Here is a 26,587-nt window from a genome sequence, read left to right on the forward strand (position 1 = left end):
TTGGAAATGGTACACTAAGGTGGTCAAACGACGTGTTCTAATTTCGTGCGAGACTAAATTCAGCCCAATCCTACTTGGGTATATCAAACACGCAGGAGAAAGGAAAAACATTTCCCGCAGTAGTATGTTGGGGCATCAGCTAGTATTACTTACAATGATCGTTCAGAACATTATGAAATAAAATGAAATCTTTGTTTTACGTCCCACGGTTATGCCGGTTAAGCTAAAGGAGACGGTGATGATGAGAGATGAATGAAATGGTGGAATGAAGAAAGTGGGAGGAAACGGGAAACCCCACGACCACGGTGTTTGTTCACCACAAAGTTCACACGGCGCGAGCTGGGATCGAACCAGGGATCCCAAGCACAGGAGGTGAACGCTCTACCACTGAGCCACCGCGCCCCCCAGAACATTATGACCACCTACCTAATATCAGGTTTGCAAAGCAGCAGTAATGAGGCTTAAGATGGAAGCAATGGGACCTTCATAAGTGGCTGGAGGTATACCCCACTACGTTTGACACATAATTCCTGTAAATACCGCGGAGGGAGGCGATGAGATCGGATCTGACACTCAATGACATCACAAAGAGTTAAAATCGGGTGAGCTTGTCCTTGTGGTCCATTGTAGCAACTGAAATTCACTATTGTGCTCCTCAAACCACTGCAACGTTAGCCTTGTGACAAGGAGCGTTGTCCTATTCAAAGATGCTATTCCTAGCCAGAAATATGGCCGACATTAAGGGTGTACTGATCAGTAATGACTTACCAATAGCTAGGAGCCGTTACGGTGCCTTTCTCACTCTACTGGGTCCATGGATGGCCATGTGAAAGTTCTTCGAATCATAATGGTTTCGTCATGGGCCTGTCGTCAATCTACACTGCACATCTTGAGCAGCTATTCCCCTCGAAGACTACGGATCCGGCCATCGACGTGAAAGCAGTATCGTAATCCATCGAACCATGCAATGTGCCACTTCTCTGTGTTCTAATGACGATAGGCACGTGTCCATTCCAGGTCGTTATCAATGATGCCGTACGGCTAACACTATAGGATGTCGGCTGCGAAGGTCCATATCTAACAGTGTACGGTGAACTTGTCTTCAGGAACACTCGTGCTTCGTCCAGTTATAATGTGCTGTTAATTGTGCCAAGGTTTGGGGCCTATCTTGTTGTACCAATCTCGAGTCTATGATGTCCGATATCTTTAATGAAGTGTGGCTGGCTATTCCATGTCTTGTGGTTTGGTTCTGATTCCACACTCCTTTCCCTACCTTTAGAAGACACTAACCACAGCAGCTCGCAAACACCCGACAGGTCACGTTATTTCCGAGATACTAGTTTCTAGCCGTCTGGGCATCACAATCTGGTTCCTATCATACTTTGATATATCGACGGTCTTCCCATTTTCCGCACAAACATTACACTAACTGATTGAGTGAGATCCCCGTTATTATTTGGCGTGTGGTTCTACTTTGCCCCATGCCTCTTACGTTTAAATACTTCGTTCAAAAAATAGAGGGTGGTTATAATGTTTCGGCTGCTTAGTGTATATGGGGAAATAATAATTTTGTTTAACCAAAGACGTAAATTTTATTTTATACTAACATAATGCCATTGTTGATACACTTTTAAATGTAAAGAAGACAAATATAATATAGATCATAATTGTCTCGGAGGGAAGAGAGAAATAAAACTCAAAGATATTTCTAACGTCTCATAAAAAGATAGTAAACAGAATAGTGATATAACATTATTGAATGATAAAGCAATATAAGTAGCAAATCATATACACACCATACATTCATATAGATATACAAACACACATGCACATATATAATTATATACAAGAATATATATATATATATATATATATATATATATATATATATATATATATATATATAACAACTCTTACTTTTACTGGTTAGATTGAAACCAAAAATACATAAAGCTACTTTTTTATTTACATATATTATCAAATCCTTATTAAGTTTTTACCTTTTTTGCGCCAATGATATACAATAATTTGTACATACTAAACGAAAAAATTTAACTATTTCTTTTCGTTTATATAACGAAGTATTCCAAAGTTCGAACAGTAATAAATGGGTCAAATTAGGCATTCGAAAATATATCTGAGGACGAATTGGTCTACTTTAGTTTTGGAGAGGCGTACGTTTGACTTTTCAAAGTCTAAATCTTCAAGACTAGAGACTGAGTTTGTGCACACGCGCTCTGGATGTTGTTTGACTGAAAGAGTAAATGCTGCTTGCTGTGTTATAATCATGACGAACAAATCAACCCAATCACAATTTACGTAAACTCGATTCACCGAAATAAGCATATTTAAGACAAATGTATTCACTAACGGCAACTCATTTAAATTTTATAAGAGCTAATCGTATCTTGACTACACAGTGATAAATTACTCTTTTGGATAAATGAGAATAACTTTGTTTTCATTATTCACATAATTTTTTAATTTGTAATAAAAAAAAGTAATTTCCGATTTCTGTTCTTGAATAGGGTTTAATCTTAATATAAAATATAGAAGGGAATGACTTTTTATTGATAAGAACTTGTAAGATGATTATTAGCACAGAACCTATTATGCTTTTATCTACATAGTAGACCATCTTTAAACTCTTAAAAATACTCGAAAATAATAATAAAATAAGAATTCTTGTAAAGGACTAAAAGGCTTTTTTTTTTTTTTCCTCTTGGTACTCTATGACGCATCAATATGTACGTAAACAAAACTCAGAATACAGTTAACAGATTTTACAACCCCAAATATCTTACTTTCTTACACGCTTCTTACAAAGTTAGTACATAATAAATGTTATGAATATCGTGTGTATAAACATAACACTAAAATTTCTGACTATTAGGAAAGATATTACAACTATCTTCAGCAAGTGTTTGTGAATTACAAAGCCCAAGTCAGACATGCCATGAAATTATATTAAATACACTTTTTATTAACAACTTTTTCTTTTGTTTCATCTTTACACATTACTATTTGTCACACATCAGAATGTATGTATAAAAACGTATTTTTCCTACTTATTCCCACAGTATGTTACACTTCAACCTAAACAGCCAAAAGAGCCAGTTGTCATTTCAGGACCGAATTCGTGTTCTTTCCCACTTTCGAAATGTCTAGGAACAGAAAAATAGCCGTAACACTTACTATTGTACTTGGTAACATCAAGATACTTTTTAATGATGAAAACATTGCTAACATAATTTTGTTTCAAATATCTCAAAACCATCTTTTCCAGTAGGGTTCCATATTACTTCTGTTCTGTTCATTATTTCTTACTATTGCCATAATCACGGTGTACAGTGAGAGATCCGCCGCGACAGATGATTGGACTTGAAGATAGGAAAATTACATTTTTTGGGGGGGACGGGGGTACACTTGGTAAAAGATATCAAAACCATCCAAAAGTAAAGAAAACTAACCAATCAGTCACGTGTGTGGGCTCAAACAAATCTAAAATACACCAAACATCAAATACACACCATTCTGAATGTGCGCTCATCGATTGGTCACCTCCTTAATTAGGTTTTAAGATCACTTCAATATCTGTTTACTTGTTTTGTTTGGAATTCTCTAACGCCTCTTTGCAGAAAAATTGTATAAAATGTAGACTTAATTGATCCTGATATTCCGTCCACCTATTTTCTTGCAGACATCTTCAAAGGTTCAAGTTAATTCTACAGGTGTGAGTGCGTCGTACATTTTTATGCTGAACCTAAACACTACACATTAGTACTGAAAACACTGAAATTCGTGATAACCGCCATCATGGTTACGAGAGAAATGTACCTGTGGCAATTATCAACAATTTTCAGTGTTTTCACTATAAATCTGAAAGAAACATACGTATTTTAGGTTCAAAAGATGTAAAAGACGCACTTACCTGCAAAGTTAAGTTGAACCTCCGAAGATGTTTACGGCAAAATAGGTGGTCGAAATATCAGGTTCAATTAAAGAATCAAAGCAAAAAAGATTTTATTTTACTTCATTGTGTAAAGAAATTGTATATACATATAAAACTAACATTTGACAGGTAAAAGTTAAAATGGTGTTAATCATTTCGTCACAAGAAAAAAAGAAAAACTACAGACACAAAAACCAGATCTTCATAAGGCAATCTGTTAACAGAAAATGTCAAATAACTCAATTTCATTCTGAAAGATAGCAGATTTTAACAGATGACTGTAAAAGTTCTAGTGATAAAGGAAACAGCTCTTTTGTTTATCAGAGAGGTGGTGTTGGTCGGACAAGAAAATATGACTTACAGTCCTGTAAACTTTCACCCGTCCATTTTATGTACGCTTATAGTTCAACGTGTAGTCCATGTACCACCACCGGGAGTCGAATCAGGGTATTGGTACCGAGAACTAACCATTTTGCCCCACAAGAATTTTCCTTTAATCCTTACATGTTAGAATTGAATGAGTGCCTGCACAAAGATAAAGAGACCAACTAATTTCATGATATGACACGCTTTGTCCATTAATTTGTATCCATTTACTCCTATTCGACTTCAGCGTACATCCTTTGTTTCAGGTAAATTAATCTTAAACATTGCCCATATTATTCATAGTAACCAAATAGTTTCCTAGTAGGTTAAATCATCACCTTATGGAATGAGAATTCACTGGTATTACATGTACACATTATTATTATTATTATGCGTACTGAATCATCTACTCTTATATACTCCGCGCATATACACAAAACAATCCAATAAAAGCAACCACTCTTATTGTCATCTGCCAAACAACATAACGATGGAATGATTAAACTTACACAACCACTATCTGCAACATATGCATGGCAACAGATTCATTTTGTCCTTCTAATTGGCAACATAAATAATCATACCGTATTTTTCAGCTTCCCACGCATACACATAAAAAATAACTTACAGTAATAAAAGAAGGCAGTAAATAATATCTGAATAAGTTTTACGAGCAAACAATATACATTTTTTGAAGATATTATACTCAAATAAAAAATCGTGCCCAAAACAAACATTTATTATTACTACTGTCTGTCACAGTTTCAACAATTAACTGTCTAATGTAGGCAATGAAATTTTGTCGAAATTGTAACAAAAATTAGAAGTATGTATTTGCTTTGGTCATATTTTGTTTAAGTTGTCCGTAGTTCCAAAGCTAGAAATAAGCAGCATTCACGTTTTATTCTAATCGATTTATCAGTAAATTTGTTTTGTTACATACTGTTTATATTTTGCAATCAAAATGATATTGAAATATTATTCTATGGAAACAATGCACATAATTATTTTTTTCGTAGGTTCAACTTCTTAACCGCTTTTCACACAATGTATAAACTAGCCTTGTATGATTGTTACGTAAGCCATTTGAAAAACTATCTTAGAATTAATTCCTGTTAGTCTTTTTCATCCTCTAACGGGTTCATAAAAAAGATATATATATATATAACGAATGTTCACGAACTATACTGTCAGCACTGTTCACATAATAAATAAGAAAAAGGAGATTCACTCGTAATAGGATGAATGGTAATTAATTATACGAATAAACTTCGTACAGGGTGGCCCAAAAGTAGGTATATAGTACTGTACTGATCAGCTCATTGCATTTTATATAATTTCTTATGGTTATCCATCAGGTAGACTTAGTTTCTTTGTTCTTAATGTCTTTTTACTCATACCTTAAGCTCAGAACAACAGAAGCAATTAAACCAATACACTAGAATGTTATAGTTCATCAATGCAGAGGTGTATATCTACTTTTGAGCCACCCTGTATATTAACAAATTAGAAGAAACATTCAGAAAGCATGTTCCGAAAGTGCTCAAAGTTGGCACGAGTGGTCACAGTGAGACGCGTTTTCGTGGAAATCGAGGAGGAACACACAGCAATAACCTGGCACGAGCGCACTGTGTGAAGTCAGTACTGAAAGCACTTTGGCATGGTAAATGTGATTACGCGCATAGTCTCCTGTTGAGTGCGAGTTACGCCCGGTAATCCAACTTCTCCACGTTAAAAAGCTGTCGGCGTCAGAGATCCACCAGCAGTTGTGTGAATTGTCTGGACCGGATTTCATGAGTGAAGGTATAGTTATAAGATTGTGCTGACAATTCGCAGCACGCCTCATTAATGTGCACGACGTACACCCTAGTCCCGACCACAGCTGGTTCGGATATCTTTGGCCATTGCCGTACAACGACGATCTCGCGCCCAGAAACTTCACCTGTTTTTCCACCTGACGCGCTTTCTGACCGGACAACGTTTCGATCGCGCAGCTTCGTTGCAGATGGTTGTAACATCCTGATTTCAGTCCTTGTGGCAGAATTCTTCGATACAAGCATATAGAAGTTGGTGTCACGTTACAACAAATATCTCAACAAATATGTTTAACAGGTTGACTGCCAAGGTGATTTGAGGGTACTGGTCTCAGGAGGCCATAAATTTCATCTTACCTTTGGCTAGATTATGGATAGTTATATCACATTTTTGTCGCGATATTTTGTTTCTCCCGAAAATGTACCAATGGGAGCCGAGCACCTTATGTGATTCTCATTGTCTCACAGTAATTTGTGACAATGAGCATCATATATGATGCTTAAGAACTTGGATAAATTAGTAATTTGTGATATCAAGCATGAGGATCATATATGGTGCTCATGATCCCAGAGAAAAATAAGGTGAGCACCACATATGATGCTCATGGCAGTCAACCTGTTAAAAATAGGTTATGAATCAGTAAATTCTACAATGGTAAGACCATTTTCTTCTGATATTCGTCTTTCATTTTGCAGTCCATCGAAACTTACTTCCTGAATGTGTCTCGTGTCTAGATATTTCTGTTTATGTTTACTAGTGATACGTTAGTATACATAAGTGTTAACTCCTATTCATTGTATTTTTGATAAACCCCGTTTTTCTCACGTATGTCTTGGCAATATCGACAATATATTCAGAAAAATTTGATAAATGATTTTTGAGAATGAATCCGTAACAGGGTAGAAATAAGCAAGATAAGTATCTTTCGAATTCATTTAACCTTGCGTGTATTCCAAGATTTTGTTACTTGGAAACACGATACAGACTGTAACAAGTACTACTACTTTCTTTTAAAACTTCAATTGATGTTAGGTCCTAGTCACGTGCATCATTATGATATTAATAATTATTTGACACAAATTCAACGTAAAAATTAATTAAAATGACGAGGGATTGCGGATGAATCCCCATCCCGAAGGAAAACGTAATAACCCGTAATATTTACAAATCAAGACGCAGACATGGATCATTGTAAGGTACATAAAGCTCCATCTTTATCTTGTACAGTATCAACTAGGTACTAACATCAAAAAGACAGCTGTAATGAGCTAATACTAGATTGTATAATTATGTTTTTTTTAATGTAAAAGATAAAAATTTACTCTTTAAAAATCCTATAGCATGTAATTACATCAATCCTGCGTAACACTTATTATAAGATTAAAAATAAATTTTCATCTTTTACGTCAAGGGACAATTAATTATATGTTGTTATTATTAACTAATTCAAGTCACTCTTTAATATTAGTATCTAGTTGATACTGTACAAGGCAAAGAATTGGAATTAAAGCGCTTATAGGTGATGGTTTGTATCGTACAAGTATTCCTTCCATACACAAAAGAAGCTCATATACTCTCGATGTTTAATTTTTCTGCATCCTTCACTGAACATAATATGTTGTTATAAAATATCAAACAAAGAACAAAGCAGCATTTAGGATAAAAACACAAACTAGTGTACCAAGGGCCATAGCTCTGAAACATCTTCGGATGACGGAAATAGTTAAACATAATAGTTCTAAAATGAAATAAAACACACATGAAATCGCCAATATTTCGATTATTACATGTTAATCTCCATGGGAATATCATACAACATAAGAACTTTGTTTTCTGATACTTTATAAGCATCACACAAGTATTTTCTAATTATGACCACGTTTAGTTATTTTACAAAGAGCTCCCCTTTCTTTTGAAAGCTCTTCATTTGCACTCGTAGGCACCGAGTTTTGATATTTAAGTTTACATGAAAGTCTTCAAATAGAAACAGATAGTCGTCGTATTTGCTGTAATCCTACCTACGAAATAGGTTTCTGAAAGAAAGGTGAGTGTACTTTTCTAATGTAACTATATACTGTACTTCAGTTAATTTGAAAATCTAAGAATAAATTAACTGATGCACTTTAACTTGAAAAGAAAAACGCCCTAAATATCAGAAACCACCACATGTATTAATCCGATTGTATTGGTGCATATATGAACAAGAGTAATTTTACAAGCTTTCTTTAGAGAAGAATTTTGACGAGGATTCCTACTCATAAACAGGAACTAAAAATACCGAACAACGATGGTACCGTGTAACAATTATGCCTTGGTCAAATTACATAATGATACCTAAAGTTCATGATACAGCCTTGTACAAAACTACTAACATAATCATCACCCATATAAACATCCACACTAACATAAAAACAATGAATATGTATAAATGCAAAATATTTGCGATTCGCTCTCGGCTGCTGATTTTTGCTTATAAAAATCAAACTACTAGCCATAATGTAATGAAATTTGCTACGGACATATCTTGACGTATGACCAACATGCATATGTCATTGTATGCGGCATATCAGGTTACTACTTTGTAACAGTTGGAACCTACCAATAGAGTGAAAAGGAATATACTATTGTTAGTGGTTTCAATAATTTATCAATGACCATCGAGGAATCGTTTACCACACGTGGTTCTCTGACCTTTAGGTGCCCACAAAGAATTCTCACTGTGCACAAATAACTATAATGAAAAAAAGATTGGGAATGTTGTGAGCTTTATAAAGGTGTCAAATAATTGGCCCCATTCTTCTCAACACCGCAGTCGATAGAGAAGACTACATGAGAAATCTTCCACCAGTTTGTAAATCAATTGAATTACGAGGATCTACGTAAGAGAGAGTTTTAACAGGATCGCGCCATTTGCCACATTTCCAATGCTATCATGCATAAATTGAGTCATTTAAGGTGTTGTCATTTCCAAAGGTTTTTGATCACCCAGATCGTCTGAACTTACGAGGTATGCTGATAGGAAACGTTTATCGCAAAAATCTTCCGGGAAATGTCAGAAAATACCCGGCGAGAAATTGACGCTATGACTCCCAATATCGGGTGTTGGTGTCTACCTTCTGTAACATGGAAAGGCGTATGCAGGTGTCCACTGGTGCTAATGGCACGCCCTTCTAACACTTGTGACGTTACAATGCTTCTCATACACCGAAGTATACATCTGTAGTAAATTTTGTTACATCAAGACTAATACTTTGCTTTCTGTAAGTTAAAATCAAGGCCCGAGTACGAGTGACACACCCTGCATAATAATATTAAACATATATGTATCTTTGAGCTTCCCTTTTCGCCACGTGACTGATAATTTTCCTTACGTCACCGATTTTTGTACAGGAAGTTTCAAATACTACACACATTTTGACACTAAACTTGTTACTTACAAATTAACCTCACAATGGACCACAAAATAGTCGTCTTTCATTCCAAGTACGTTTTCGTGTGATCAGGTCTCTTTCGTCTATCTGTACGAATAGCTTCCCAGTTGAAATTTTGAGATCAACATTTATACTTACAAGGAAAAGAAACCCACGTGATGTTGGTAATACATGGCGGAAAAATATCATCAACTCTACCCCATTACCTTTCCATCACCTGTGAGAGAATTTATTATGCACAATGAGTTTTAATCTACATGTTTGTAGAAACAGACAAAATGAATGAAACGAAGAATAATATGCTGATCGATACTTCTTTCTCTTATTCAAATGTACCCACATTTTTTTTAAAATTATATATTAAAAAATTAAAGCAGTTTTATTACGTCGGTATACTCAACTCTATCAAAGGAAGAGATATTTGAGTACTCAAGTTTTCAAATATTAAGAATATTTCATTCCCACGCAACGTCTTCCAGTGAGTCCACATTAACGAGGGTTATGTTTTAAACGAGGAGTACATCATTATGCACGTTTTGATTTCTTGTTAAATGGATCTACACCATTGCAATCTATAATGCTCATACTTTTTCTTCAGTTACAGAAGGACGCTGCGCACTACTGTGAATCGTATTAATTTCTATCGCAGTTCTGCATTTTTCAGAATATTTCCTACCGATTTACAATTATCTCCCTTATATTTGACTTAACCTATATTACTCGTAACGAACCTTACCATAATCAAGAAACAATGTGCACCACCATCAATGTGTTTAAGAACAAAACAGTAATAGAAGATTTGTTTTTATCAAAATAGACAATGTGTGATTTACAAAAATGTCACTTCTAGCTTTCTGAATTGTTTAAAAGATTAAGTCTAACATTCGAGGGCATACTAAACTTTTGTCACAAGCTCTTTTTATTAACTGACTAATTTGGGTATTCAAAGATATGAAAAAGTATAGAATTTAACGTAGAAAAGGTACTAAGATCGCTAGTCTTAATTCTGCCTCAAAACATCTTGAATTCTTTTGCTGATTACATTCCCCAAACGGTAAAACCACTTTACAATAGATCTTCAGAAACCTGTACAATACTATTAGATTTGCATGCAACGTAATTCGTTATTGATAATTGGCTAGTTAAATATATCGTTTCACTTAGCAAACAATTGCAAACACCACACAATTCAGTACATCAGACATTTTGTGCTACTGGGAAAAAACTAAATTTCAGTAATAACATGAGCAATTTCACATTTTAATTTTTTTAAAAAATCAATTACTTACATCAACAAAATGTTATACGTAGCTATAAATATATAGTATATTCTATATTATTATGCAAAGAAGAATAAAAAAATATTTCCGCATAAATTACACACAGGGAAACAAACACACACACAAAAATTCGTTTTTCCCATTCACATCTTTACAAACATGTGTTCGGGCATATAAATACAAGGAGATGTGTTCTTTTATATCAAATGGCTGAAGCTGAGATATTCTGAAGTGCATACACACACACACATTTTATATATATATATATATAAAATCTGCTTAATATTGGGAAACTTGAATTCTATGAAATGATCAAATAGTCATTGAAAAAAAAAAAAAAAGTTTGTCCAAGCAATTACCAACAATCGTGTTAACACACTCATACACAAATATACACCCAGCAGAAATAAAAGAACTGAACATAAATTGATTCACCAAGCCAAATAAAGCATACTTGAGACTAGAGCTGCAAACTGTTTTGACCGAAGATAAATAAATACCATAATAGCACTCTTTGTTTCATCTTTCTCTGTATTAATGAGATTTCAATGTGATCACAGCAAATCATTCATTATTTACTGATTTTCCCTACCTATCTATCTATTTTTTTCATCCTACGGCACTACTATTACTCATCTCAACATAAACGTCTGCAGCCGAACATGTGTTATAGAAAATCAAACATCTATACTGCGCACCTAATTAATTACGTGAAAAAATATATAATATTGATGAGATACCTTGCCTTTGGTCCATCAGTACATGGTTAAGAGGGGGGGGGGGGGAATCATAAGGAGTTACAACACACGTTATTTGAGTACGTTATTCAGGCTAGAATGGTCCTCAAATTGTGCCACAGTTGTTACCTTATGTGGTATTGAACTCACCTACATTTGAACATGAAATATTCCTATGATATATTAACAGTAATATTACTTTTTACAATGAAATTTATATATAACAACTTTGCATAAATGTTTTCATGATACAATTTCACATCTAAAATGATTATCTTTTGCACAAAGCTTTCCAAATTACGACTGTATATAATCATCAGTATTTAGGTTTTAGAACTTTCTCCAAAATGTCACTTTCATTGTACAGAATCATTACCTCATAAATTACACATAAACATTAAAAGCCTTTTTCTCAAATTATTAATGAAGGCCTAAATTTCTTTTGTTTATTATGCTTTTTTTTTTCTTTAAAAAAATAACCTAGCGGGTCTACAGTATTTCATACGGAACATGTACCACAATATTAGGTACCAGTTACCACCAAAATGCACAGCTCTTCCACACAAATAATTAAAGCATATTGTACTTAAGCTTCCATAAATTTGATCAACGAAGAATATGAGTAGTTGCCTTTTATGTTTCTGGAACGGTTTCATATATAGAATATAACGAGCTGAATAATTATTTCTCTCACTTGAATGACACGTGACGAGAACAACTTAAAAAAAAAAAAAAACTGATAGTTACAGAATGAAACATTTACTTCTCATTTTGTTTGACACTTTTGTTGTGATTATTTGCAGAAGTATGATTGGAGAATTTTTCATCTTCTGTAACTTCCTCACTTGATGAACTACGAATATCACCTTCGGTCTAAGAGAGAAAAAAGAAAATAGTTGTAAATAATAAGAAAGAGAAGGACAAATTACAATAATTGGTTCTCTTTTCAATAAAATATGAAATGAATCATTATTTTTCCCCACACATACTCATTACTTAAATATGGACAGGCCAATTTTCTGCAATCTAAATAGAGGACGTACAATTACTACAAATTCATTCAGAATAAGTATTTTTAAAAACATTCTGATTAGTTATACAGTCACGATCAAAAGTCAAATTTCGTTCGTGGAAGTGACCACGAATTTCATGAGGTTATGTATTTCAACTCTCTGTTTTTAACGCATGGCTGAAAAGAGTAAGTCTTTGGACACCACATGCTCCACATCAGGCTTTGGACACCACATGGGTGATTCGTCACTCCAAAGCAAGTTAAGCTGCCGCCAACAATGAATTAGTTAAAGTAAAATCATAACAACTGAACCTAAATGTTTTTATGAGTTCAAAACGGTTATTTGCTATTGGTAGTGAACACAACAAAGTGTCTGAATCAAACACGGCTAATGAAAGCATTATTATTTGCCAATGGCTTGGAAACTAAGATCAGACGATATTACTTGATTGACTGATTAGTATAATTATTTTCAAATGAGCTTCTGAGGCATATCACAGAGCATATACACCACTCCTGTGTAATTCAGCACCTGCCAGAATTAATCACAGTGAAAATGTTGGCAATGTGAGCGCCCCACGACCTGAAAGACATGTAGGCTTGAAATATTCACTACAGGAAAGGGATTTCTTTTTTTTTAAGTCCAATGATTATGCACCAGTGATGACAGCAACTTTAATTTTTGGGCGTACAAGTAGAGATTTTTTTTTCGAGGGGGGAGGGTCAGCTAATCTTTTTGTATGTCGAAAAATATAGTTTTATATTAATTGATCTACATTACAATACATGTCTCGTGTTGTGTGGGAGACGTAGACACCACGGTAGCAACCGCGCCCCCTCCCCCCCCCTCTGGCGTAGTCAGTTATACAGCGCAAATAAGAGAGACGGTGATGATGAGATGGGTGGTGATGGGGTGATTAAAATAGGAGGAAACGCGAGAACTCTTAGAAAACCCATGCAAACGATGTTTGTCCACCACAAAACCCATTTGCCAGGAGCTGAATTTCGCATTCAACTATTCCGCAATGGAAGGTGAATCGACAATTGGGTAATACAACAAACGCCAACGATAATCACAATCTTCGATACTGGTTGGTTGGAGTTTAGCGTTCCTTTTCAGCACCGAAGCTGTATGATACATGCGCCTACAATTTAAGGTGGAATCCGAACCACCGTAATACGTTCAAATTTCAGTGTTCTTCTACCGGTAATTGAACATGGAACCAAATGCCTAAAGGCACGCGCTAGCCACTAGGCCACCAGTGATAGAACAGTTGCTACTGTTGGCTGGGATTTGTTGACTGTAGAGTACTGTCGATTAAACAGTCGATTAAATTATGCATCGTATTTTCTTCCGGAAAGACACAACTAACAATTAGGTTTGTTGTGTCCCACTGCTATAAATGAACCAATCATTTCACTACAATTAACCAACACTGATGAACAAACATGTAGCTAATACACACACACTGAAAAAGTAAATGACTGGACCGGGACTTGTATTCAGGATCTCCGGGAAACTGCCGATGCGTTAACCACCACGCACCCAGTCCGCTCCCCAGAACATTTCCTCCTTTCATTAATATATATAAACATGGTGACTGTCTTATATCATAATATATGTCATAAAATGCCCTGCTGAAACTTTAGCTCACCCATCAGTTTTGACATCAGATTATCATTTTCTACCGGGCAGGAAGATCCAGAACAGATGTGAATTATGCAATAAATGAGTCTTCAAGTCTCAACTTTGACAGTTATCGCAGCATAGCGTTCAAAACAGAACTAGGTTGGCAGCAGCATCTCGATGCTGGAGGGGGACTACATTGTCTAAAGAAGTATTATTTTCATGAACATTACACAATTGGGTTATTTCTCAAACAGTTTAATATGTATTAACCCATACTGCTCTTGCGATGATCTGAATATTTTCTGTTCCTCGTTTTAAAAATAGTTTCTCTATATAATTACTATGTATTAACGATATACAAAGAATGAAAAGATGCATGATTGGACCACGATTCGAATCCGGGTCTTCGATTTACTGTGTTGATGTGTTAACCACTCCGCTCTCTAAACAGCAATATATTTTATCACTCGAAGTCGGTGCTTAACCATGTAGACCACATGGACAGTATCACAAATCGTGTTGTGCTTGTAGAACTCTGAGTTTGATTAGTGAAAATGAATGATTATGACATATTGGTAGAATGAAAAGGTGAGAGGAAACTGGAGAAGACCGAGAAAATCCAGGAACACAATGCTGATCACCAGAAGCCCTCTTGGCCTTGGATTGAACAAGGAATCCAACCCTTCGCACCAGAGATGAGTGCTCTACTTCCACGTAGCCAGAATGAAATAGCACTTAGTTACGAATTTCTTGCACACGAAAGTGACAGAAGAAGAGCCATGAGAAAGATTAAGGAATAGATATGAGAATTAAGTACAAACGAATGTGAAATGAGTGGAATAAGACAGGAAAAGTATACAATGAAGAATGGTGGAAAAAAGAAGACGCTGGAGATGCAGATCTGGTAGGATACCGTAATTTATGATTCTGATTACAGGAAATCTTTTAGATCGTTATATCTGTCGATTTTTCTAGCATGTTATCTTTAATATTTTCACGAAAATTGAAAAAATAAAATAATTGGAGGAAAGTAAAATAATAATAATAATAATAATAATAATATACAAAGATTGAAAACAAAAAAAAAAAAAAAAAAGGATTTTTTAAACGTTATAAACTTTATATTTTTTGTACAGAAGCTTCTTAAAATCCATAATACTTCTGCAACCTTCGTGAGAGGATAAAATTATTTAAACTCTGACTTTATGTAAAATTTACATGAAATATTTCCTATTAAAATTACTCTATATGATGTACAGTCCGCAGCAAAAATCCTGGAACATGCGTATGTAATTTTATTTTGAAACTACGCCTAACAACCCAGGGAATCAACATAACGTCTAAGTGGTACGAATCACGCCAGAAGAAACCTCGACGTCCTCCCCTGCAAACTTATTTTGGAGCCTAAGTCTTCGTCGTTTCAGAATAAACTTACATGCTCATGCTGCAGTTTTTTTGCTGCGGACTGTACAACACATATGTTGAAAAGTAAAAGCACACGACTGGCTACTGGAGTTAGTGAAATAAGTTACTATTCATCCAATCCTATGTTGCTTTTTCTCGTGTACAAATAGGGTTTTAATTTACTAAATACAGTACAACTGAAAGTACTGTATTGACATCACTATAACCACAATTACTATTCCAATTATTGTATACCGCAATGTTTTCTTTCTGGAAAAAAGGTATCAGCATTACAAATCTTATTCTACGCGTTGTAACTGGCTACGACGGCAAGCGTCAAAAATCTAAACAAGTGAAAGAAATTAGCAGACGCTGCCATCTAAGGTATCCGCCAGAACAAAACACTGCACATAAGTAATGGAAAATTGCTGTATATAATATACATACCTTGCCCAAATAAAGCGCTCTAAAAGCTATCTTCAAGATGTAATAGGTCCATACCAAATGTAAAATTATAAGAAGTATAAGCAATAAATTGAAAATATAATAGGCAGGAAACATCTCCACAATCGCGGGTGCTTCAATGCATGTACTGAAAATAAAGAGAATAAAATGATTACCTTAAGTTTCCGACTAGTCAGAACGGAACACTTTTCTACATGGATTACAGTTTTAATACAATATTAGTGTATCTATGCCTACACAAGTTTTATACAATTACAGAGAGTGAGGCATTCAAGATGAGATATTTCCCATCATATTAAAAATTCAAGAGTCAGAACGTTGCATTCCAGAAAAAAAAATGTTTGTTACAGTTTAGTGTGTCTATTCAGCACCGAGGCTATAAGAGACCTACTGTTTACGAAGCAATCTGAGCCATCGTAATGCGTTCAAATTTCAATGAGATCCCAGCCGAGAATCGAACCGAGAAGCCCATGTACCAACGGCGTACGTGTTAGTCATCAGACCAAGGGGAAGGCTGAACGAGATATTTCATAAAAATCAACACTGTCAAAATGCATCCTGCAAAAGGTGGAAACAGGTTTATGTTCCAGCGGTCAGAGAGATTTTACTTAGTACTACAATTAACTATCACAGTTTGTCGGAACGGTCTGCCAGAGCGTGGTAGTACTTAGCCAATCAAGTTCGAAGAAAGAAAAAACTACCTACGTAAGATTTGAATGGAATGGTTAGTTCATTTTTCTTGAGATTCTAAAGTTACACGGAACATTAGAAAATAGATACCTCAACTCAAGAATAGATTGCAATAGAATTACACGCTGACATGCGTCAATTTACTCTGGATTTTTTTTTTTTTTTTTTTTCATGGCTCTTGCTCTTTCCTCTATTACAGGGTTCACACTGAAATTTTGGTATTGCTTTTCCTGACTTTCCATGACTGAGTAAGCAAATTTTCCCTGACCTGCGAACATTATCACTTATAGTTAAACTTGGAAAACATTTTTAAAAACTGGTCTCCTTCATTCCCATATCGGTCCAACTCTCCTTTTTATTATTGTTTTAATACAGTATTACTTATCATAAGTCAAACCTGTATTCGTACTACACTAAAACACTAGTACGAAACAATAACTATAATAACGGTATCTTTAATATCTCAATATTTTGAATATAAACAAAGATTAATGACTTAATATTCTGAATATAAACAAACAAGTAAACATATAATTTGGTCTATCTCTTTGATTATCTACAACCAAAGCTATTTTTTTCTGTAGCATTTGAATTTTTTATTAATTTGTTGTTTTACTTTCTAAAGCTTTAAGTTTTAACACCTTTCGGTGCTCCTTATACATTTTTTTTAAAAATTTCCGATCATCTCCATTTTTCACGCTTCTTTTAAATCTTTGAGGTGTTCTTTATATCTCTGTTGGCAGCTAAAGAAATCTTGCTGGTTATTTTGTTGTAAAGATTTTCCTGACTTTCGAATTATTTAGAAGAATTTCCCTGACTTTCAATGTCAGTGTGGGCCCTTTACTAGCTTAAGAAAATATAAATCACCGCGAAAGTTTTCTCCAGATCTTCCCACGAATGTGCAAAATACTGATTTTAATTCTCACTGAACAGTGGACACGTATAAAGACGATCAATTTTCTGCAATTACTTTTTCAGTATCCAATTTTTGTATGAAATTGCTGCTGAATTTTAGGACTGCCACCTTCTTCCTAACCCTTTTGATAGGTTTGGTGACTCTTAGGTAAATGATATAAAATTTTTGAGTTTTACGTCTCACGGTTATGCTGGCTAGGCTAAAGCAGACGGTGATGATGAGAAATGAATGAAATGGTGGAATGAAAAAAGTGGGAGGAAACGGGAGAACCCGAGGAAACCCACGCACACGGTGTTTGTGCACCACAAAGTTCACTTGGCAGGAACAGGGTTTGAACCCGCGATACCATGCACCAGAGGTGAACGCTCTACCACTGAGCCACTGCGGCCCGTAACTCTTAGGTAAGTTACGAACAGACAAGCTCTGTACTCTATGATAAATACTTTCAACAAAATGTTATTTTATAATCTTGACTTTCGCTGTTTTCTCTTTTTTCTTTGTCTATATAGTCAACATTTATTCCTGTCAAGTCGTTGTAGTTTCCAAGATTAAAATAAACATATTACAAACTCAACAACAAATTATGGTATAATTTGTGTTTATGTAACTTGCAATCGTCAAATTATTAGTAAAATCTTTTTTAGTCATTGTAATGTTTTGAAAGATCAGGTATGTACAGCAAGCCTATATGTAAAGTATGCCGGTATCGTTATTTTCGACTTTCACCGTCAACAATGCTTTCACGCAACGAAAATCGTGATGAATATGCGAAATAAACTGCTGATAAATGGAAATGCGTAATATTATCCTACGAATCCTCTTCTACCTTCTTTCCTACACGAGGCCAATCAGTGTTTAGGTATGGCGTAAAAATAAAGAAAAGACAGAAAGAAAAAAAAAAAAAAAAAAACAAAGCTTCAGACTGTTTCTTCTCTACCGTGAAACATGGCGGTGGCTCTGTGACGCTATACTCCATGGGTTCTATGATTACGCTTACTGCACGTATTACTGCCACTTATACTTTTTTTTTTTTTTTTTTTAAATAAAGGTGATCACATGCATCCCATGATCCAGGTGTTTCCAGCCAATGATGCAATTTTCCAAGATTACAATGCATCAATTCACACTACTGAACCTGTTAAGGCGTAACTTCCTTAACATTTGGATGACACTACAACACATCCCTAGGCTTCGACATTATTGAACACATGTGGTCAGCTGTGGAGCTCAAACAATGCAAAGCTGATAGCCTCCTCTATCACCGCTGACGGAATTGAATGCGCACTGCATGAAGAAAGGTACAATTTTCTCCTACAAAATATTCATGACTTACATGCCTCCATTTTACGGCAAATCACAAATGTTCTGGAGGCTAAAGGTTGTCATACATCATATTAATCAGATAAATTTTCTTCAGATGTTTCCATTATTTTAGTTATATCTTTAATTACTTTCACATTTACACGTAAATTGATGTATTCTAAATGTAACTTTTTATGTAAATGTAAAGGTGTCTTAACTTGTATTCTTCAAAAAAGTGCTTTAATTTTTGAGAGATTACTGTAAGAAATTTATCCAGGTTGTTGTCGATATTTTAATGAAAACGTAACACATTAAATTGTTTAACAGATTCGAGTCGGAGCCCATTCCTGCGATGTTTTTCCCTCAAATCGGTGGGTTTTGTTATACTTTTCGATTTTTCTAAAAAAATAGTGTAAAAACGTTAGAGGAGGGCATATATATGTACCTTTTTCAGTTATGAAAAAAGTTTGATAAGCAATATGATTGATTATAAATATGCATATGTGAGTTTTGGCACATTATAGCCCTTCAAATGTTACAAGCCATCAATACAAACATCAGATACTTTGAATGGCAGAAAGGATTTAGGATTTAGATTTCTGGGCTTTCGGTATCTAAGGCCATTTAGCCCTTCACGATTTGAAGGATGACGTCCTTCGGCAAGCACACAATCCGGGGAAAGGGAAGGAAGCGGCCTGGGACCTACAAGTTAGGTACCACCCCGGCATTTGCCTGGTGTGAATGAGGAAAACCTCATTCAGGGTGGCTGGCCTGAAAAAGCTTTTTACACATTTTCGACCGAGTGATCCCACCGGGAATCGAACCCGGGACCGCTCGCACCGAAGGCGAGAGCGTTAGCGAGAAATGGCAGAAAGGTATAAGTATAAAGTAAAAATACAGTGCAAGACCGATTATTTCTATTTTTCGCCCGGAGTCACTCTTTTGTCGTTCGCCCTTTTTACATTCGCTCTTCTGTCGTGTTACCATTGCCAGAAAATGTGTAATATAAATAAATACGATTGTTGTACCTAAGAAAATATTACAAAGAGAGACCCCCACCCACTCACATAGATGGTTATGTTACAGTCATCCTTATTAGTCAGTCATTACAAGCTAAAAGAAAAAACCCAACTTCCCTGCTATAGAAGCGCCGCCAACATCATCTGGGTCAATATTTTAATCATCAATTTCAGATCCAGAATCAACAGCAAGTCATCAGGCATATTCCATATTTCTTCTTCGGATAAATCTCCCATTTTGAGTCAAAAATGCATATAAAGACGCGAAAGTAATGGCTGCTGGCGAAGGAAGAATGCTACTAAACACGAGGAAAACGCTCTAACTCGCTCTGCATTGGATGCACTGACATCTGGATTCTTTTACAAATATTAAAAGGATGACAAAGTATATATGAGAAGCCGAAAGTCGTTTACGGATAGAAATCCAATGTTTAAGTTAACGGAAATTTCAGCACGTCGGGGAGACGTGATTAGCCTACTGAAGGAAAGAAAAACATCACGGCTACGTGACGTGCCGAGACTCGAATTTGTTAATAGGTATACACAGTTATATTATACAAAATAAACCAATTTTTACGCACACACGGACAGACTGTTTTGATACGAACATTTTTGTAGTTTTTTTTAAATATATATATATATATATATATATATATATATATATATATATAACTCACCTGTAAACTATCCAAAAAGGCAATACTCCTAATCGTGTAATAATCCATAAAAGAGTGAATATAACAAATGTAATATCACACAACCTTTGGTAATTCAAATATTTGCCCATTTTTGCTGCCTACAAAAAAGAAAATAAAAATTTTATTTGAGAGTAATTAAGATATTCTCTAATGCACTAAAGATTTACATATCTATATAAAGAGTGAGCTATCGACTTTGTTTCTTTATAAAGCACATGTCCAGAGTGACAGCTCATTTGTGCTCAAACAAGAGAAACAGTATAGTATCTCCGCGGTACGAAATAAACAGATTTACGTTTGTACAACGTTAAGAAATATTGAAAACTTATGTCCGAAGTATTGTGTTGTCAAAACAGTGCCGAATTAAAAAAAAAAAAAAAAAAAAACAGCGAAATAATGCACCAACAGCACCTGCTACACGAAAGTTAGCGCAGAAACTTCGTGAGATTGGCATGTTAAGTAATAACACAAGGTATTCTCGTATATATCTAGTGCGCTTAGTCCATAATAAAGCTATAGTTGCTGAAAGTGTGCGTCTCAACTCGTCACAAATCGCAGCAACTGAACGTTAGCCGCACTAGATTGATGTGAATTCAGCAGAAAGACCTAGAATTATTCGCTTACAAGGACCAACTTGATCAGAAATTGAAGCAAAATGACCATCACCTCCGTTATCACTTCTGCATTTGGATTTAAGAGCAGCTCGAAATCGATGCTGATTTTGCTCACAAAATGATCTTTTCGGGTGAGGTGCATTTTCATCTCAGCGGCTACGTCACCAAGTAAAACTGCTGTAACTGGGACTCAGAAAACCGATACATTGTTGTCAAGTAACTACAGTGTCTGACAGGTGTAGTTTGTATAGTGGCGCCATTATTGGCTACTTTTTATTTAAAAAAAAAAAAAAAAAAAAAAAAAAAAAAAGATGGCACCAACGTTATAGTCAACGAAGAGCGCTACAGAGGCAAGCTTACCGATCTTTTTTTTTTTTTTTTTTTCAGCGATTGCTGCATTGGACGTGAGTGAGCTTTGAGTCTGGCAGGATGGAGCTTCAATCGTGTCATCAACCATTTTAATAGTGTTACTTGGCCTCCGCGAAGCTGCGTTTTTACACCACTAGACATTTTTCGTGGAGAGTCGTTAAAAATCGATGTTACGTTGACAATCCAGAAACGATTCAGGCACTTAAGCATAATATTGATCGAGTTATTCGTGAAATTGAGCCTCAAACGATCGAACATGTACTGCAAAATTAGGTTCTGTCAAGCGAGGTTGGTGCATTAGAATTAAATTATCTTCCATACTAATCGGAAGGTGTACTCTTTTGAATAAACAAACGCTGAACCATATTGAACGGCTTTTCTTTGCTATTCTGAAAAGAAACTAGCCCATTGCCCAATCTTTAAATAAAAATAAAAGTCATCTTATTTGTGATCACAAAATGAGAAAATGACTGAACCGTTTAAAATGAATTTTTGAACATAATTATCATCTACCATGAACTTCGCTTTTATCATGTCACTTTCATTAAAATGTGTATTCTAAGGGGCGGTATGAGGGCGTGAAAATTTACGAGAAAAATTTCAGTATCTCAAGAGCTCCTCGAGTTAGGAATACGAAACTCGGAATATACACTTCTCATTAAAAAATATGTGACGTCCCAGCATTTTTGAAAATTACTTATTAAGGAGAGAATTAAATCATTTTCTTAATTTTGTTTCGTCACACTGAAAGCGAAGTGTTCTTCTATTCACATCACGAGAAAAAATCCTAATGTAAAAATATATATATATATATATATATATATATATATATATATATATATATATATATATATATATATATATATATATATATATATATATATATATATATATACCAAAAATAGAGTATCTTACAGGCTATTGTCATTACACTTATGTACATCCTAAGGGGGGAAGGGGTTCAAACATTTTTCTTAGAACTATTCTCCTCGTGCGAAGAACTGGCATTTCAGCTGGTTACTAAAACTTGAGTAAAGATCCAGTAACGATATCCAGTGAGTACGTAGAACTACGACACAATGTTCACATAGCAAGAATGGCGATGAGGACGGACATAAGGTGTTTGATCGAAAGGTCTTGAATGTTGTAATCTTGAATGCCTTGTTCGATACATCCTCTAGGAACCATGCACGACAGCACGATGAAGGAATGATGGGTAAAAGGTAGTTATTTCTGTTACAGTTACGTTAGATAGTCGTAGGTACTCAGTAGGTGACAACGGAAAATTGAAAGAGTAACTGTGGCGACTGGAAACGGTTGTATCTCATTCAGTCACATACTGCTGTGACGTGGAGTAGAGGCAGAGATTTTATGCATCCTTGCGGTGGGACAATCAAAATTTAAGTTACGGTACACGTGGTCGGAGTGCACAGGACTGTTTTCATCTTCCTCCACTGAACTCTTATCTACTTAAGCCCTGCTAATGGTAACTATTACTCAACTTCGTACCCGTATATCCCAACAGGACGTCTCCTGAACGATTCAGTTTTTTCCTGCTTTCTCATATATAACCAACGAAAGTTTACTTTCGTAGATGTCGCTGCATTACTTTCAGTAGAAGAGGAGAGGTTTATTGATTTGGTACATAAAGGTTGTATGAGGAAGATGACACCAAATATGTAGCTTAACGTCCTGTGATTACGCGCTGTAGCTGAAGGAAATTGATAAACTGCGAAACAATGGAATAATTGGTAAAATAAGGAAGTCAGAAGTAATGAAAAAACGAGGAAACATAAAGAACCGCCGTTGCTCAACACAAACTAATATGGGTTAAAATTGAATAGAACACACAAATAGTGAGTGCTTTATCAAGTGCATTGTATCTATTGCGGCGCCTTGCATTAGTAACTACTGAATGTAATCCTTCAACAGATACAAAGTTACAAATTCCGAAGTTCAAATATACTCTCAATTCTACTTCAGTTACAATGCGGAACTTTCGAATGGCTGTTAAACTTTTTTTTTGTCCAAACCCACCCAGTTATTTATTTAAAATGCAAATACAAAATTGCAACAATGGTTACAAAATCTGATAAACATATATACTTGCAATCAATCGACAACAGTGAAACTATGCAGCTGAACTCCGCTCTAAATGACCTTGAGGTACTACTTCGCAAGTATTTTTGATATAGATGTTTATATGAAATGTGCTATCACTTGTAGCGGTTGTGCGGCAACATCAGAATTATGTGAGTGAATTAGTGATAGAAGCGATCATCCGCAGTAAGGTTAAACGGTATGGTATGGGTGATGAGCCCCCCAACAAAGAGGACCAGTTCCGAAGAGTTGTACGATGGAGTTGCCACATTCCCAACGCCGGGTTACTGCAGAACATCATAAGGTGTTCTGAAAAAAGGATATTATCCTTCAGGAGCTTTAAGAAATACCCAAAATATCAGATTACATTGTATCGATATCCACAAGCTCGCAATATATATAAGGGCATCAAAATATGCTTCATTTCACGAAATACAAGTGAGCATAAGGCTTCGATGGTGCTTTATTACTTCACCTAGAAAATAAAACAGTGGAATCGATAAATCAAGATTCAAGTTTTCCGCTCCGATGTGCAACTGTGCGTCTCTTAGAAAAACTCCTCCTTCCGGTGATCCCATGAAGCACAAAATAGAGTGATTGTTAAATAATGGCTTGGAGCTGCTGCTTCGGTTTCAGTGTTGGATCATTAATACTTGTTTATGACGAAAACTATTATTCAGAGATCTTGAATAATCCATTTTGAATAATGAGTTCTGTAACATAGTAGAAGATTCACAAGAAGAACCTGTGCTTCCAAGACAATAATGACGGGTGTCACTTTGGGGCAAACTGTCATATGTAGATAACAATATTTCCTACTAAATTGCCCACTCAAAAGGTCTACCGAATACGGGAATCAATTGGAACGCTATCTTAGAGAAAGTCCAACATGCTCTTAATCTCTGGCCCAACCATCTCTGCGAGAGGAACGGAAGAGCACAAAGAATGAAGTCCTTCGGCAACTTCTTAAAGCTTGTCTCAAATTGGTGCCATGATTGTACAACGTGGTGAATTCTTGAGATATTAATGTCACGATGCCCATCAGAATATATCAGTACTGATGCTCAATAAAGTTTCGGTAAGTAAGATACATACATGGGTCGGAATGTTACCACACACTCACCCATTCTAATGTTCATCTTATTATTACCCAATGACACTTGGAACCGCTTACATGATTTAAAGATTATTTGTTAATAATTTAAAATGACAAGTGTCATGAGTCTTGAGCATAACAAACCAAAATCTTACCTCTAAAAATATATCTGCGCAATCATGGACCAACAGAACTAACGTTCCGATCCTCGTCAAATTGCACACCCACGAGAAAGATAAAAGAGCAATGGTGGCTATATGATGCACAAACATTTGCCAGAAGTCCTTTCGTTTCACATCGAAGAACTGTGACGCGGTCAGCGACCAGTAAAACGTCAGCGAACACATGTAGTACCACCAAACATCGAAGGTTACACTCTGAAATAATCAAGTACACATACATACATATGAAAAATAAAGTTATAGAAATATTAATGCTAAGTATATATATTATTTAAAGCAATGAAGACATAATAAATGAATACTCTTCTGGACCAAATACTTACGATAATAATAAACTCGTTATGATCTTGCATAAAGAAGTACAATCATTGTACGACTTACAATTGCAACAGATAAACATGAAAAAGAACGCAGGCTTAAGAACTAACTATCAGTAAGTCGGCAGAATATCCGTATTGGTTCTTCATATCAAGTGAAACGGTATAGAAAGGGAACATTGATCAGACATATATAATTTACAGACCTCACTTTATCTGACACGGAAACTTCACGGTAGTAATTCAAAATACTTTAACACTATTTCTACAATGGAGGAAACTAATTAAAATATGTATTTCTACAAGCTACGTGACCAGGGTGGGAAAAATCAGTTTTCTTTTAAAAATCCAACCCACCTGGATCCACGTGGCTTTTTTCGTGTTTTCGATTCTCTTAAGTTTCTTTGGGGTAAGAATGTTAAAGTAATTTACATATGAAGATAACATTGGTGTAATAATCTACAACAATTTTATGTTCACTGCAATGACTTCCATTTTTCTTCAATGACTTGAATAACATGCTTCCTTAGTGTTCAACGTTGTTTGTTTCTTCATTGAAGTTCTGCGTCCCTTTTCAGTACCTATACACGACTACAGGAAACGTGGACCTACAGTTTAAGGTGAAATTCGAACAATCGTAATGGGTTTCCACTGGGACCGAATCCGAGACCACGTGTACAAAAGTAGCGCGTCAGCCACTAGACCAGCAGGAAGGGCTGTTCAGCGTTTGAGTTGAGTTGATTTTGAGTTTAACGTCCCTTTCAGCAGTGAGGCTACATGAGACGTGAACCTACTAATTAACGTGGAATCCGAACCCATGAGCTCCCGCTGAGAATCGAATTCGGGTCTCCCACACCAAAGGTGGTATGTTAACCGCTTAGCAACGAAGGAGCTCTGTTCAGCATTTGAATATATGGAAAAACTGAAATCCAAACTGTCTTCAGAAACGTAAGTATCATTCAAGTTGTTTTCGTTTGATATTTTAGTGAAACCTGTCAATGTTTGCTACCATCGGTTGTACTGAGAAGTGGACTGTTTAGAGAAAATACGTGTTTTCAAGCAATAATTATTATAATCATGCCATACACATTTCTACTATAAAAACTACCTCTTAACTTCGTGTCACTTTGTAACTTATAAATAATATCAGATAGTCTAAAAAGTAGCAGAGACTTTTGCGCACGTGATGGCA

The 26,587-nt window shown here is 35.5% G+C and overlaps 1 protein-coding gene across 1 annotated transcript in view; it reads right to left on the reverse strand.

Annotated features, from left to right (window-relative positions):
- Positions 1-1,703: 1,703 nt before the first annotated feature.
- schlank (ceramide synthase schlank) overlaps positions 1,704-26,587 on the reverse strand; it is a 43,965-nt gene continuing 19,081 nt past the window's right edge. The window contains exons 5-8 of the mRNA XM_081739992.1: positions 25,052-25,273; positions 20,697-20,815; positions 16,075-16,219; positions 1,704-12,454 (exon numbers count right to left, since the gene is read on the reverse strand). Coding sequence (XP_081596118.1) covers positions 12,341-12,454; positions 16,075-16,219; positions 20,697-20,815; positions 25,052-25,273 — 600 coding nt within the window. The 3' untranslated portion in view covers positions 1,704-12,340. The remainder of the gene's footprint in view (positions 12,455-16,074; positions 16,220-20,696; positions 20,816-25,051; positions 25,274-26,587) is intronic.

The sequence above is a fragment of the Thermobia domestica genome, chromosome 15 (assembly GCF_964235325.1).
Source record: "Thermobia domestica chromosome 15, izTheDome1.hap1.1, whole genome shotgun sequence".
Classification (NCBI taxonomy): domain Eukaryota; kingdom Metazoa; phylum Arthropoda; class Insecta; order Zygentoma; family Lepismatidae; genus Thermobia; species Thermobia domestica.